Here is a 17,629-nt window from a genome sequence, read left to right on the forward strand (position 1 = left end):
CATGCAGATCGGTACAACTTATCTCTATGCTGATCAAAACAGATCCGTTTGAGTTTTCATATTCCGCTGGCCCACAATAACCTACCTGACCTGGTGGAGAGTCTGGAGACCTGTGCACTGAGGAGCACTTTTCTAGTTTATTTTCGTTTTTATGCTTTATTTCAGACAGGACTGTATAAACTAAGTAATTATAGAACTAGAATAAAGTAATTTAACTAATTGATTTTAACAACAAATTTAAAAAACAATTATGAGGGTGGCCCAATTTATTTGTGAGCAGTTCAGGAGGTTTAAGTTTTTAGCTATGAACCCGTGTGTGTGTGCGTGTGTGTGCCTTTTGCTGTGGAGAACAGACAGCAAAAGCTCTTTGCTTCTGTCAGCTATGGTTGTGGCGTGCTTCGAAACCTTTCTCTGTTAATAAACTCGCCCTTTCCATGGTCTGTCTCTGTCCGTCTATTGTTTACACGGGCCCTTTGTGATCCCTTAACCTTTCATTAGAGAAAGACATGCTCTCTCTACTCCTCCTCGATACACCATCCATCATTCCATCTCATGACCATGCCTCCTCCCCTCTCTAGTCTCTATCTTGGCTATTTAGTTTGTCCCAGCTTGTATTGTTTAATGCTGCTTGGCATTGGAGTTTGGAAATTCTATCGAGTATGGCTGTGTGGTGGTAGTATTTGTGTGCTGAATTTGATGTCCCTGAATTGTTGGTGTCTATTGAAGGATTGATAGCTTTATGAACGCAAGGTGTGACAGTGACAAATGGTTGATTGCAACAAAGCCCCTGTCCCCAGAAACTGGGCTCAGCTCCATAGACTTCATTGTATGGAGAAACCTGAATGCTGACATTTCACTGTATTGCATGCATGTGTGGGTTCCGGTTGAATCCCAAACAAATTGTGACATTTAATGGCCCAAAGAGGATTTGTAAAGCAATGGCCTGTTAATGAGAGACTTGGACCATACAGTACATCAGTACTACAATGTTTATAATCCCCTTTCTGAGAATAAAGGATGCATACGAGTACATTTTCATACATAACGCGTGCTTCCCTTTAGCACAATATTCATGCTGAGTGCTTCCTTTAGCACAATATTCATGCTGAGTGCTTCCCTTTAGCACAATATTCATGCTGAGTGCTTCCTTTAGCACAATATTCATGGTGAGTCCTTCCCTTTAGCACAATACGTACGTACTACGTAGTCGTGGTGAATGTCTCGGACAGACCTAACAACACTGAACACTTGCTGCCTTCATGAGCGCCAGTGAAATGACACACAGGCTGGTGTTGTGGTTGCCGTTCAAATGGAAAAAACACACCATTTAATATGACTAAGAAACTGGTGTTCAACATAACTGGAGTGTGTGGGGGGTGGGGGGGAGTGAAAACGAAATGCCTGTGGACGTCTCCGAGGCCACAGGAGTAGTCTACAGACAGTGGTAATGACTGAAACCTATTTCAAACAGCGTATCTTACAGCCAAAGCCAATCATGTAGCGTAGCCTACTGAAAAGTGTAACTGTAACCAATTAAAGCCAGCTACGTGCGCATCGCAAAGCCGGTGTGTGTGTTTGTGTGTGTGTGTCGTGTGAGGACTAAGAGTTAAAATGCCAGTTTTATTATTATCATTTTGTTTGTTAGCTGACACAACTGGAAAAATAGCTATATTATTCCTATATTTTTAATTTTTTTATATATTAATTATAATTATTTTGCCTCCTGTGTGAATGGAATAGGTTAAGTGTATACGCTACTGTACCCAGAGAGCCAAATATTTTCTGAGGTGGTAGAACCACTGCTCTATAGGACCCCATGGATTTCAAGTACCGGTAATCGTCTATATTCAATAGATTTATGGTATTTTTGGGGCGGTCAAATGGATTCCACATTTGTGTTTTAGAACACTCATAAAGCCAGTGACAGTCGTGGAGAGAGACAGGTGAACACAGGGTGACTTTGACTGACTTTAATGGGGCTGTAGAAGACAAGAGGTGTAATAACACAATTGAGCTGATCGTTTTAGGTCATATTTCCTACAGCCCTTCAGTCAGAAAGATAATCCAGCAGTAATGTAGTGGCAGAGGGGAAATTGCCCTAAAATATCACTCTTGGCTGTCAGTGAAACACACTGAGCTAATGGCGGAAACTGTGTATAGGTCTGCTTTCTAGGATGTATTAAATAACATGTTGCTGTCACTCACAGCATACTTGTCTAACCTTCTATCTGTTCTCTACTTCTACCTGTCTCCCTGGCTGTCTCTACTCTCCAGTGGCTTTGCAGCTTCCGGAGGGCCTGCAGATGTTTGCCTGTGTCATTGCTGACATCATTGAGAGGTAAGCATAGCACTGTTCCTCAGCAGTCAAGATAAGGAAATAGAGAAATATGTTTCAGTCTGTCTGTTTAAAGTTTGCTGGAGTTTGTAAGTGAGTAGCTTGCTGAACTCGAGTCGGCACCATGTGAACTTGAACTGGCATGGCCACCACCCCCCGTAGCGATTAGAAGAGCCAGAGTGTTATCATAATTCCCTGCCCTCAGCCCTATCAGGGACTGCACAGAATATTAGAGATGATTGCGCTGCAAGAAGACCGACCAGATATCACTGCTTCACTTGCTCACAGTTGGAGGAGGGCAGAGACATTCTTCTTCTTAATTACATTTTGTTTCAGACAGTCTGCATACTGTAGGAGCTAGTGCACTAAAACACTTCAACACGCACGCACACATAATGCACATTGCATGCTGCCTAATAATTTGTCTTGTGTTCAGTTTCTGTCTATACTGCGGAATGCGGATACCACAATGTGTGCATCAGGGATCGATCAGTAGAATGATGCATTGAACCACAAAAGGTGTTCTTGTGTGTTGGTCTCTTGACGACAAAGAAAAATATTTGCCCTCTGTTTCCATTTTTCTTCTCTGTTGTTGGTTTCCATCGTCTCATTTCAACCTTCAGTTGGCTCCTCTCTCCTGGGAACAGTGTGTGCTACTGTTAAGTGTTTTCTCAAAGAAAATGGCCATATCATTCAACATCCAGTCCAGAGTGGATTCCTTTCATAGGTGTATGGTCAATGCTAACGTGATTACCAGATGGACAGAGTGATGAGTAGTGATTGGTGGAGGTCGCCATAAGATAGTTTTGGTCAAGTCGGATATTTGATTATTTACAGGAAACTTGGATCACGTTGGTTTGTCCATGTTATTCCTGTTCTCCCCATGCTAGGCTAGGGTGTCTATATGAAGACATGAGCGCTTGAAATAAACTCACTACTGATTCGGCTGCATCAAATGCATTTGCTCTGAAACTCTCTACATATCATTGACTGAGGCACGGTTCCAAAGTCAAAGGCTTTTACATTCAGAAGGCGTATAAGCTACTTGGTGCATTCTGGTATTTTAAACACGTCGTTTAGTAATTTATTTGCACTGACAAAATTGGTCTGGCGGAGTCCCTGATATAACGGTTGGACCGATTTATCGGTCGGGGTCTACTTGTGACCTGCAGTGAATTATAAACCTGTGGTTTTTCACACAGAGCATTAACGCCTGTGTGAAAGGGGTATTTGTCATACTCACACAACCCACAGCAAGCATTTAAATGTGTGAAGGGGATGTGGGAATGAGACAAATGCCTGTTGATAGGGCCCAGTCTTATCAGTAACACCACTATCTGCCTGAGGGCTGCCACTTGCTACCATGGCTTTGACCTCCCCCCATCCACATGAAGCAGTGTGGTTCAGAGACCATTGCTCCTGGACTTAGCTAAATCCGCCCAATCTCTTTTAATGAGAGCAATTACTGGAAGCTAATTGCTTTTCTCACTGTCTTCACACCTCTTCATTCTGTCTCTTCCCTCACTATTACCCTCTTCACACCAATATGAGCATGTATTGGGGTTGTTTGAATATATACTCATATAGCAGTCGCAGTCCCTTTCATGACGACGCCAGGCCCAGGAAATGATTCCCAATGCATTTTTCCCATAGACATTTCAAAAAAGTATTTATTTAAAGACGGTTACGCCGCCGACAAAGCCAACTCGAATCGTGACAAATCATGACAAACACAATATTTTGGACCAAACAAATAATTACAAAGAAGAAAAACAAGAAAAAAAGTGTTGTAACCTTCCGTTTTCTTCTTCTTTCTAATTATTTGTTCGGCATGAAGGAACATGAACGGGGAATCGTTTGCTGGACCCTGGTAGGGGGCGGGACTGCGACGCTCTATTTCAAAGCAGTTTATTATTGTTGAAAGACCTAAAGCAGCTGTTGAATGAATACAAAATATGGCATTGGCCATGTTCAGATATGGATTCCGTCATTCCGTCATTTTCAGGAAACGAATTAACATAAGTTGCCGGCATAGGCAGTAAGAGAGGAGTTCACGTGAGATATGACAGTAAGCACGCAGACTAGACATAAGGTGATGAGAATGATCAATGCAGCATCCATGTCCATCCATCTGCAAGCTGGCAGATGGCTGTAACTTACTTAATCCATTGAAATATAAAGTTGGTGTAGTTGGACTAGTTGTAAAAGTAATGAAACATTTCAACTGCTAATAGCGGAGTCTAGTTGAAATGTGATGATGCCAGGTCTGGTCAGGGTCTTTAGGGCTGCATGCAGACGACCTTATGCTACCCTGCTTAACCCATTCTGACCTGAGATCAGATTCAAAAAATGTCTTCTACATCCTGACAGTTTTCATTCTGACCTGAGATCAGATTCCAAAAATGTCTTCTATGTCAGTCGCTCTTCGATTTTTCAAAAATAGCAGACCTACAAGCTCGTAGCGCGACACTCGGTGGCGCGCTATGAGCTTGTAGATCTCGCTTGTAGATTCTCGCCCAAAATGGGTTAAATCCAGAATGACCGGAGGGTCTCCGGGGTTGTGGGTCTGTGCCAGTCACTACCACTCCCACAACCAATTATCACTCAGGAGACAGGACTTGGATCCATATCAAAATGCGGATCAAAGGGCTAAGCTGTCCACTGAGTAAGGAGCTTTGGTGGGATGGAATACTAAGTCCTAACGATGGCAGGCTTCTGTGCATTATAGCCCTGCTGCTTGCAGTTTATACATGCAAGGCCAGAATATATGCCTGACCGCACGCACGCACGCGCGCACACACACACACACACACACACACACACACACACACACACACACACACACACACACACACACACACACACACACACACACACACACACACACACACACACACACACACACACACAGTTTTGGACATAAAGTGGCAGTTGGCACATTGTACAAACAAGCTCTGTCAATATTTATCTATTCTAAATCCTCTCTGTCTCACTCCCATCATCAAACCCCTCTCTCTCATCATCAAACCTCTCCCTCTCTCTCACACACACGCGCACACACACACACACACACACACACACACACACACACACACACACACACACACACACACACAATAAATATATAACATATACTCAACTATTGTCAAGCACGGCCAGGAATGGTATCCACATTTTTTGGAACTTAGCTTGTGTATTCTGTCCGTTATGACAGATTTGTTCCAGCAATAGAGGCAATTCTTCAATTAGTTTTAGTAAGGCATACATGGTAAAACATAAAATAAGGTTCAGTTTGTGTGTATCTTATATTTTTTTGTTTGCTTGTTCATTGTAGTTCAAAGTTATTTTCATATATTGAAGTTATACAGAATACTTTTCTTGTATCTATGCATGTGTTTAATTCAAAACAAAATCGGATCAGCATCAGACCTAAAACTTGCATTGGTCATGGGCCTTATTCACTCCTGTTCCTCCATTTCAACTAGGTTGTACATACAGCAGTTCGGTGTTGGGCAGTAACAATGTACATGTAAAAGTAACGTGTTACTAGTGTAATTACTGTATTACCTTTCCCAGTAGAGAGGAATATGTCGAATTACTATAATATTTTGAGTAACTAGAAAATATGTGCTCCTCAGAGCACAGGTCTCCACCCGGGCTGGTAGGCTCTATAGTTACTTAGGACAAATCAAGAATGGTTATTTTTTTCACTGTAGGAATGTTTTGAATCATACCATCACACAACTTGAATAGATAGTGTTTTGTCTGAAGGCCATGCACAGTTGTACACAGACCCCTCCACTTCTCCATTTCATCCATCCACCCGTCAAAATAGGCTCAATCAATTCCAAGCAGGTTTAATCATTTCTGTAATGGTGGCAGCGGCAGCCTTTGGCTCACGGCCTCCCAGCGTAAATGTCAGTGCTACAATTATGATGGAGTCTGGCAGAAGCCTGTAGCACCTCCTTGCCCTCGCCTCACCACTCTTTCTCTTCACACCCACAGCTGAGCCGTACTGTAGGTAACGGAAGCTGTGTGTGTCTGTGTGCATAATGCCGCCGTCTGTCTCGGGCTCCTTTTGATAAAGGACCTCACACTGAGCTTGTATAGAACCGGGCCCACGGCTCCACTCACAGAGCATGTTCTGACTAATGAGCTTTCCTTCCAGCCATTACCCAATGTTGAACTCATAAGTGCTTCTCATCATCAACGGTCACCCACCCACATCCTCTTAAGAAACATGTTACTATAGTACCAACCAGACCTCCCATTGTTCCATAACACTGCCTCGCTCACAACCCACAGCTTTCATATGAAGCATACTTCATAGTCACAATGTACAGGGGAGGTGCTCAGGAATGAAGTTTCAGGCTCTTATGACTACCACAGCTAGCGTAGGGACTGCTCCTTGTCTCTGTGGTGGAGTGACACCGGTGCTTTTGGAGCAGCGTTAATCACTCCAAGGTGTGGCTTCGTGTGTATGTCTTATTTATTCCCCCATTCAAGACGGAGTCCAGTTGTATGTCTATTTATCTCTGGATTCCAATGGTGTCTCTTCTTTTTATATATATATATATATATATATATATATATGTGTGTGTTTTCCATATTTATTGTCTTTATACATTTCTAATGACTTTAAAAAGCATAGACTCAAGGTGTGAGTTTAGCATTGTCTGGTTTGTCTATTAACTTCCCAGGTACTTTAGGGGCCGGCCCCATATTGAGTATGATAGCTCATTGTGATGTATCCATATTTTACTATACCTATTTATACTCTCATGATTGTTTTATCCTTTCTTGGTACCATAATTAGTCTTTGATACTGTGTAAGAGGATAACAGGTGACACCTGTCTTTAATTTTTGTTGATTATATCTCACATATATAAAGACCTCACTTCCTGTTATCTTGTCATAACGCTGACGAAGGCCACACAGGCCAAAACGCGTTCGTTATCAACGTCGGAGGTAAATAAATTGATATGAAAAGGACATACAATGAGTGCTGGCATTTTGGAGTGTGATTTCTTTCCTGGTGTAGAGGCAGTGGTGTTGAAGAGTGTAATGTGAATCAGCCACACGTGCGTCCCTGGAGGATTGCCAAGATACCGACACAAATTTCTCCACCTGGACAGACTGGAAAAAGTAATAGGTGGTTATACTTTATGTAGTATATTGGGTTGGCGGGTAACACCTTGGAAATTGCCCAAGCTGTCGTGTAAATGCATTTCAGGCTCTTCTGAGATATAAGAAAAATGGGTTATATTCTCCTCTCCTCTTCATATCTCGGACAAGAGTGAATGAATCAGTCAGACGGTCTGATCTGGTTTAGGAGTCCAAAGGTCTACCCTTTAACTCCCCAAATAAAATCGGACAAGTTGATGAAGAAACCACAGCGGGGAACTGACTAGTCGGTAATTCATTCTACTTCACTCCAAATAGGCTGCCCAGCGAAAAGGCCACCAGGCCAGTTAAGTGTAATGTATTCCCCTTATTCTTGGGTATGTATGCTACAGAAAGAAACCATTGCTGCACATGCACATTCCCTCAATCCCTGATTGAAGACCTCCTAGGTCGAAACATTGGATAATAATAAATATACAGCATCGTGGCTACGTGTGTGTGGCCTTTTTCTCATTTTTGCACATGCACAGTGCTCAAGGTTACCACTTCTTTCTAACCGTTCTCTCTTTCTACCCAACACTACTCTACCCAATACCACTCAGACCAGCCATAATCATGCTCGTTTCGGATGGCACATTCCCGGTCACATACCCACATAATTGTACTCATAGAGACATGCATAATATTATGCACACCGAGGGAAAGATGTGGGAGGAATATGACATACGTTCATGTACATGGAAATGAGCTCATGGCTTTTAAAATGTCCTCCCATGCAGTAATTGCACTGACATTGATATTCCTCTGGAAGTGAAGAGAATGAGTCGGACTAACTGCAAATTGTGAATAATAGAAAAGTACTGAGTGTGAAAACATTCACTGCAATTCTGTTTTACATAAACATTGGCAAATATTGGTGCAGTGTTTCGATGCTCTCCTTCTGAAGCAACAGCAAGGATTTACAACTAGAACACAGTACATACTGTATACCTTGAGAAAGTCTCATTGTAGCTGGGCTTCTCAATGGAAAAGGGTCAACGCATCTTACTTGTACTCCCGAAATGGAGAAAGTAAAGAGTTGCCATGAGGGGATAATATCATGTTTATGAGGTGAGCAGAAGAATGGCTCAAATCTCTTGAGAGCCATCTTGAGATGAGGGAAATATTAGACTAGAGGAGCTGAGACTGGTTGTGAAAATGAAGAGAGGGGGAAAGGGACCATCAAATGACTTGAGGGACTAAAGTGACAGATGAGATGATGTAGGACACTAGAGGCGAGGGGGTGGAGGGGGGCATTTGCACAGTAAAAGCTCTTTGTAATATTCTTTGTCACAAAATTGTGACCTACTTCTAACTGTGGAATTTTATGCTAGGGAAGGCAGTGATGTTCTGTTATTTGGTAAATAATCCCCCAATTTGAGTGTTTGAATGCACATTAGATTGTGGCCAAATGGTCCCTCTGTTCTTAGTTTACATTTACCTTTCGGGCTCATTTGTGACGGCTAACTGATGGATTTTAAAGTGCCCTATGAAAATGGTATTCATAAATGGGCATTTGATATGCCCTGTTGGAGTAATTCATTTTCACAAGACTAAGCGGAAATTGAATGTTTTCAATTAGCGTTTTTGGCCAGAGGCTCCAGCTTCACCTGTTCTCAGAAAGCTTTGGTTTTTCGCTCTGTTCCTGAGTTAACGGCACAATAGCTTTTAATACCTCCCATTATCATTCCTTCATCTCTTTATGCTCTTACAGATCTGATAGCCACAGTTTCAGGACATTCTGGTCTTTATAGGAACAAATGTGAGATACTTGTAATAACTATTACTGTATAATCTTATTTAGTTTTACTTACACATTCAAATCCTCTGTGATAATGTATACATTTGTAACTCCGAGAGTGTACAAATGTAACCCAGGTCCATTGTTGTTACATTTGTACACTCGCAATATACTACAGTGTACTGTAGTAAATTGGATTGTGGCACTTTCATGGGTCCTCTTTCAAGGTCCTCTTCATCCTCTTCATAGTGACTCTGTGTGCCGTGATGATCTTCTTTTGCAGGGCATTTCAAGGACCTTACCTACCTACCTTACCTATCGTAAATATCGGTACAGCATCGTACGTACGGAATCGGTTCCATTACATTTGGAACCGTTTCCCTTTCTTTCTTTTTTTATCACACTACAATTATGGTTCTCTTTTTTAAATTCATGTACCACCATAATAATTCATGTACAAAGGTCCATTTGGAACCCTGTATAGGAATTGTTCAAGGGAACCGTTAAGGAATCATAGAGTTAACCCACTCCCATCTCTTATCCCTCCACCTCCGACATCCTCCTCATCTTTTTGTCTCACTTTGGTTTGCTCCTGTCTCTGTCACTGCTTTTTCCCCTTCAGACCCAGTCTCCTCAGAGCCTTTCATTTTACACAATTACTTTCACTAGCTTCCACTAACTTCATTCTTTAAAAAAAAGAAAATAATTAGGTTTCCTCTGCTGAATTACACTCCTACCTAGGGAGAGGAGTCTTTCCCTATGCCAGATATGCCAATACGCGCTCTGTCTGTCTGTCTGTCTGTCTGTCGAATGCATTGATCGATTACATAGTAATTGCTCAATGCATTTGCAACTACCGAAGAAGCTCAAAGGGAGAACAGGAACGTCTAGTAACGCAACCAATAAAGACTAATAAATAAAAACTAATTTGCTAGTAAACTAAAAAGCAAGAGCAAGACCTGTTCTAAATTCCAATTCCTGTTCCAATGCTCACTTTTGCTCGTGTCTGAGATGTAATGAAATGAAAGATGAGCCATCATCAGGTACAGGAAATATTTTACTCACATTGCTGAGATTGCTCACATTTTTTTATGTACAAGGACAGGCTTTGTGTGTGTGTGTGTGTGTGTGTGTGTGTGTGTGTGTGTGTGTGTGTGTGTGTGTGTGTGTGTGTGTGTGTGTGTGGATGGCAAAAACTAATAGAATACGCACATCACTTAGTAAATAGCTAAACATGCCATGTGTGCTGGAGTGGAGCCGTCTGTCTGCAGTGTCACACATGGAAGTGTAGCATTGCTTGTCTATACTAGTCTATACCCTCGCTGACCTGCCTGTCACCCTCCCTCTCCTGTGAGACCACTCTGCTACCCCTGCTATTTTTAGTGCTGACCGCTGGTGGTGACTGTGGAATGGCCCGATATAACCTGCTGTACAATAACATGGAGTGGGCAGGCTAGGTATGAGAGAGAACTATGTCCGGTCAAAATGGAGCTCCGTTCATAGTTCAGTATTTATCTCCGCCTTGCAGGCCAAGGACCCCCTGGGTGCTCTCTGTCTGTCCGCAACTAACACCAAAGAACTCCAGGAAATGTTTTTATACCTAGCTCGAAATAGTCAAGGACTGTTATTATCCATCCAGTCAATTGCCCTGTTTTGCATAGACTATATATACTCAAAATAAAGCACAAAAGGTCAGGTTACTTATTTCAAAACCTTCTTTCAGCTTAGACTGACGGTTATAATCCTCCTTTTACCATAAAATATACCAAGGAAAGAAAAAAAAAAGCCCTACGATGAATGAGTGATCAGAGAAAAATCAATCAATCATTGAATATATTACAGTAGGGAATGTGAACAAATTAATTCAATCCTGAGGGCTACATTAATCCATGTATTGATCAAATTATGCGCAGTACTGAGATATTGTGGAGTAGTGATGTGCTGTGTATCGTTTTTAATGAGTTTGATTGTGCTCAATGTGTGCTCATCTCCAGCCATGGTCTGTGAGGACGACTTTTACACAAACTCCAACTCGTTATTTTACTGAGTTTTCTTGCCGGGTGTATACTGTCTGGAAGAGTTACCTACATTACTACAATATTAAAGAATAACACCACTCACAGAACAGTCCTTAAAGACCTAGTGAAATGAAAATACTGGCATTTTAAATATTTGAAGTTTCACTCACTGAAACGGTAAGCTGTTTGTTTTTTAACTAATCAGAACATCACATGCCTCCAGGGTACTATGCACACATCACGTTTTCGTTCCAAGGAAGTAATTAAAATTATATTTCTATGCACTTTTGATATAAAAATACACAAAAATGGAAATGTTCCTATTTTTTTGGCATCCATTGCTAGGTATGCCCGGTATACCCATATGATGACCACGGATATGGTCTAAAAGTATTTCACTAGGTCGTTAAAGGGCCATTTCACCACTGGAAGAAACTGCAGTCTCTCAATGTTAATAGTATTTGCAGTAGATAACTATAGCACAATTTGCACACGCAGAAATTTAATGTATGTGTTTGACTAGGGTTTGACTGGATTACTGAAGTCCTACGATGACCATAATTCTTTGACGCACTTCCCCTCCTTGTGGAGAGGTGGGAGGCTGCTTGGAGGTGTGACTTTTCAAGTCCAGGAAGGAAACGAGACTACATTTTGGTCATGAACATGACTAAAATATATATTGCACACATATGTCCTCAACATCATTAAAATAAGTTCCAAAAGGGGTGAAGTGGCCCTTTTAAGGTACTTTTATTTATAAGTTGGCACGGTACACTGTAGACAAAACAACTACCGGTATGTGTTTCAGTGTCAAGCCGTCATCAGTGTTGTCAAGTGAGGAAGATCCATAGGAGGATGCACAAGATAAGGCTCCATACTTTAATCTGTGTACTAGATTTCTCTGTGTAGTCCCAAGGGCATACACGTCGTAGATCCTTGTGAAAAGTAGTCAACGGTCACTGATAACACTGGAACATACAGTATGTGCATCATAACAGTTATAAACAATGATCAACTAGGGACAATCGCATATTAAAAATACTACAAAACATGTAGAAACCGGTTTCCACTTTGAGTGCCCACTTTGTATGCCCTTGTGGCATTGTTTCCCTCTTTCTCTGAATAGGCCTATTGTTGCCTTTCATGAGCACCGCTGGTTTGAGGGATACTTAGAAAAAACAACAACATGATTAGAAGAATACAAGGTTGGTTATCTACATGATTAGAGAAAAGAAGAGATAATACAAACCCATATAATCAAGTGATCTGGTCAATTAAATGGATCCTAAGAACAACAAATGCTATTGCAATTAAGCACTTACTCTCTCTCTCTCTCTCTCTCTCTCTCTCTCTCTCTCTCTCTCTCTCTCTCTCTCTCTCTCTCTCTCTCTCTCTCTCTCACACAATTCAATTCAATTCAATTCAAAGGAGCTTTATTGGCATGAGAAAACGTACGTTTACATTGCCAAAGCAGAAGTGGAACAAGACAATCGAAACGGAACAATGTATTCTCTCTCTCTCTCTCGGTCCCCCCAGGCTTGTCTAAGGGTGTCTTGTAGCACACAGCAGGGAGATTGTAATTTTTCTGTTGTACATAAATCACCATGACAGCAAAGGGGCTGTATGAAAGCATAGCACACATAGATCAAGCAGTGTATACAGTATATGCTTGCTTATTGGGTTTCTTTGAGGGATAATTTTTGGTGAAACGTTTTGTTTCCCCTATACCCAGTGTCCATATATGGAGCTGGCCTGTTCTGACATCATTCTGACGTCTACATAGACTGCATATTTGGGCATGCCTGACAAAGAACTCCATATATGGGCATAAAAGGGACAGTGGGACACAGACATAATATCTGGGTGGGGCATGCATTTCCAACTTGCAGCGTTCCAAGTAGGCCAGCGCCCAACGGGCACCACTGTAGAGGCCCCACGGGCACCGCTCTTTTAATGACGACAACCAGAAGGTGATGCTTTGCTTCAATTGGGGTGAAACATCTTTTTTTTTAAAACAACTTCGTCTAAAATTTTGTCGAAGTAGTTTTGGTGGGTTTTTTTTTAAACTGAAGTGACAAAGTTGAGAAAAGTTAAACTTTGATAAGCAGTGATCTGAATATTCTTGGATTATTGCAGAGCCATCCTCACTCCAGGCTGTGGGATTCCAGTTTGAGGGGGGGGGGGGGGGGGGGGGGGGAGGGGGAGGGAAAAGAGATCCTGTCAGTGATCTTTGTGATGTGTTGTCTTGCATTATGTTACTGTCATCTACCTGTAGATGCCTGTTTCCTGCTGTGTGAACTTTCCTGTGCTTGAATGAATACTGGATTGTTCCTAGGCTGCTCGTAATGCATCCTGGCAATGTTTGCATCGTTTTTCTCATTTATCTGTGCATTTGTGTTATGTACTGTCTTACGTATGTATTGCTCTTTTATGGTTGTAAAACCATCAATCTTCCCAGAGACTACAGATGAAAAATACTTTTCCATGGTCCATCTGAGTTCTCTTGTTCATGCAGTGTCACAAACTGGAAAAAGCAATTCATAAGCACAGTGTGCCAGTAAAGTTTACAATGTACCATCATATTTTCAGTCGAAAGTAAAAGCGACTTGAAGTAATGCTTGAAGATTGTTGTAATCACAATCCAATATTAAACCCCTGCTCCGCCCCATAGCACAATGTCTTTTCATAATCACAAGCAATACCAAAACAATTATTATCATTGGTTTGGAACTTTGGATAGTAATTGTACATTGCCTCTGGGCAGCAGCAGTGTGTGTGCGTGCGTGTGTGTGTGTGTGTGTGTGTGTGTGTGTGTGTGTGTGTGTGTGTGTGTGTGTGTGTGTGTGTGTGTGTGTGTGTGTGTGTGTGTGTGTGTGTGTGTGTGTGTGTGTGTGTGTGTGTGTGTGTGAGTGTGAGTGTCTCACTTTATTTACATTACATATGACTTGCATTTCAGGCATTGCTATGGCATGATTTGACTGTTAGCACGGAGCCCACCAGAAGCGTAGAATTACTTTTGTCTGGCAGCCTGAACCGTAGCCTACGTTTTTTTAGGATTTATATTCTTTAATCCATGTTTTGATCAGATCGAATCGATAGCTGTCTCCAGTTAGCATCACAGTGTAAGTGGGACAGTGGCTGTGGCCACTTTTAAGATGCACGTGCATCCACTTGCACTCTTTCAATGGCCTGTATCTCGAAGTCGGCGCAATGAATGTCGTTTCTGGTGAAAACAAGGTTTTTCAAGGGCCAACAGCAGGCGCTGTGATACTCGTGGTCTGTTTTTTCTGCAGACACCACACACAGCATTATGTCTGTTACGGATATTTGGCTCTTCAAAATAAAGGTTGAAAGGGGAAAAACCTTGGCAATGCACGATAAATAGATAAATACGTAGAATGAATCCTGGAGGATCATTGTTAGATGTCTCACGCATGTCTGTAGTTTTCAAAACAAACAAATAAATGCAGCAAACCCAGATGTAAACCATGACGGGAGACAGTATACAGTCATACGGAGTCACACACATACACAGAGGCATCTGATTATTGAACACATGGAGGCAGCACATTGCTGGTTAACTCATTTCCCACAGAGATCGTCTTTTGACGCCTTCTGGTCCAAACGTCCTCGTCGCTGAGATCGCCTTTTGACCGTCTTTTTTAATATAAATGGATTATACGGTTCACAACCAATCACAACCTGTTCTGTACTCGCTCGTAACATAAGGTTCTGGTGCGATGGAAGAAAACGGAAGTGAAGATTCCGCTGGCTTATGCTGTCTATGGGAATGCAGTTTTTAGAATACTATCGGTTTCTTGTTCCAGGCTGCGTTTTGGATCAAAACCAGCTTGATTTGTGGCTCATTTCTGAGCGATATGATCGCCGGTGATAAACCCATTTTTTGAAAATGGGTTTGTCTCGCCTTTCTGAGAGCAGTGTTATAGTTATGTAAATGTTCATTCAAATTTTCCAGATGGAGTTTATTTTTCCTCCATTGTCGCTCAGCTTTGCGGCAGTTTCTTTTTAGCTGAGGGCGGCATTATTCCATGGTGTTTTATACTTTTTCTTAATTTATAAAGGAGCCACTGTATCTTAATTTGTCATAGAAATCATCTACAGGGTTATCAACTGAGGTCATATTAGATGGAGTAGGAGTGCTCATTAAATCGGAGAAAGTTGCTATTGCTGTCTCATCAAGATTTCTCTTTTTAATTACAGTTTCGGAGCGATCTCTTGGTTTTGGAACTGTAGTATTAAACAATATACAGCAATAATCAGAAACGGAAGCAGGAATTTCAGAAATGGCTGAGACATTAATATCTATACCCTTTGTGAAGACCAAATCTAATGTGTTTCCGTGCTTATGGGTACTGCCAGTTACATGTTGGACGAGGTCAAAGCTTGCCTTGAGGTCCATGAATTCCATTGCTCTAGAGTCAGTACAGTTATTAATATGATTACGTCAATACATTGCAGTATTGATACTTTTACTTAAGTAAAACATACTTGCGTGAAGTGAATACTTCATCCATCACTGACATGGACGTCATCTTCAGTGGACAGCAGGAAGAGGATAGATCAGTGGGTTTCAACCCTTTTCATATCAGGGCCCATTATTTATTGGGTATTTGAGCAACGGACCACCATTTGATGAGATTTTTGCCTTTCAGATGCAAAAGTTAGAATATTTTGTTGCTGTTGGACAAGATTTTGTCCACAATTCTATGCTGTATTGATTTTGGTACCATAGGAGAGATATGTTGAATTGTGTAGACTTCTTGTAAATTAAGTAATGCAGATGTTTAACAATAATGTAACTCTTGCGCACGTAAAATGAAACCAAATGGACCCATTTCATTTAACGCTCTCAAGAGTTAAAGATCTAAAAGGGTCCATTTGGTTACCAGCTCTCCATCATTTAGCTGGGGACCACCTGGAACCCCCTCAAGGACCACTGGTGGTCCTCGGACCACTGGTTGAAAACCTCTGAGATATATCTGCTCTCATGGCTGTTCTGCCATTCTGAGGCAATTCCATGGATGATATGAATCCAGAACATCAATAACGTCTTTGCTCATATGCATTATGCAGTGATGCATTCATTCACTGTTAGGCTGTTCCCTTCGCACCAACTGTTGACTTGCATTTGCACTCAGCAGTAGTTGTTTTGAGTTGACAAGCAGTCGGTGAGCAGTACATCACACATATTGAGTCATGTGCTTTTGCTAAAGAGGCCCCCTAATTAACAAGGACTGTTATTGAGTTCCCAGACTTCTTCAACATCTTAATTACATCTTAATGACATTTGGGTTAAACTGGTTGAGCTCTATAGAGCCTGAGAATGGGGGGTTGTGAGGGGCAAAACCACAGCGATATACCCTGAGGAAAGTGGAAATGGATTGGTGCCTATCAAGGACGGTAAAAAGAGAATGATAGAGGAAGGGAATGGAAAAATGAAGGAATGGAAATGGAAAAGGAAGAGATGGCAAAATGGAGATGTGACTTATATTAATTATAATAAATGGTGAGAGGAGGGGTTAGGGTTGAAAGTGGAAAGAGGTTGTAGGAGAGGAATGGAGGACGTGCTAAACCAGCCCCCTAGGTGCTGTTCTTTGACCAGTAATTACTCTGGAGCACATGTCTCATTGGAGTGTCTTATTATTGTCTAATGTATTGCTGGTATATTTCGTCAGTATACTCACTCACTGCAATAATGAGTGTGTATTTTCAATGAGTCTGAAATTGAGACAGTTGATTAGATTCAACGGTTTTTGGCTATAATGTAGTTTGCATTGTAGATGATGATGGAGCTGCGTGACATGCTGTGGGTCTCCTCCGTGTTCTGGTTTAACGAGTTGTTAACGTTGTTTCTTCTAATATATATAAACGTATTGGGAGCTCAAGAAACGGTGCGTGGACATCCTACCTTCTTTCTTCATGAGTGGTGTAACCTTTAGCTTTGTGGAGGCTGTACACATTTATGTGTCTCCAAAACAAAAGTCTAGCTGTCAAATTCTAGGACAGAAGTTAAACTGGCAAGCGAGCCAACTGGAGCGCTAAGTTCACAGATCTCTGAACAGAGGATTACATGATTCTCAGTAACCGATTATCACCGTGCTTCTCTTGATCACATTTGCATAATGAGCAGCAGGGGCACTGCAACACGCGTGGACACGCACACACGCACACACACACAAACAAAACCAAGACCTTGGCGAGAGAGGAGGATAAGCAAATAAAATCTTCTAAAGCAAATATTTATTTAGGAAATGAGTTGCTCTATCTGCCCGGTATGTTTTCCTGGGCTCAGCTGGCCCAAGCTGTCCTTCACACTGAGAGCAGCCATTGGAAGAAAACCGCCAAAGAGA

The 17,629-nt window shown here is 41.7% G+C and overlaps 1 protein-coding gene across 3 annotated transcripts in view; it reads left to right on the forward strand.

Moving 5' to 3' along the window:
- Nucleotides 1–17,629, forward strand: part of dph1 (diphthamide biosynthesis 1) — a 61,022-nt gene that overhangs the window by 8,550 nt on the left and 34,843 nt on the right. For all 3 annotated transcript variants that reach the window (XM_080771855.1, XM_080771856.1, XM_080771857.1), the window contains one exon: nucleotides 2,275–2,338. In XM_080771855.1, coding sequence (XP_080627981.1) covers nucleotides 2,275–2,338 — 64 coding nt within the window. The remainder of the gene's footprint in view (nucleotides 1–2,274; nucleotides 2,339–17,629) is intronic.

The sequence above is a fragment of the Protomyctophum bolini genome (genome assembly GCF_963924005.1).
Source record: "Protomyctophum bolini genome assembly, chromosome: 9".
NCBI lineage: Eukaryota > Metazoa > Chordata > Actinopteri > Myctophiformes > Myctophidae > Protomyctophum > Protomyctophum bolini.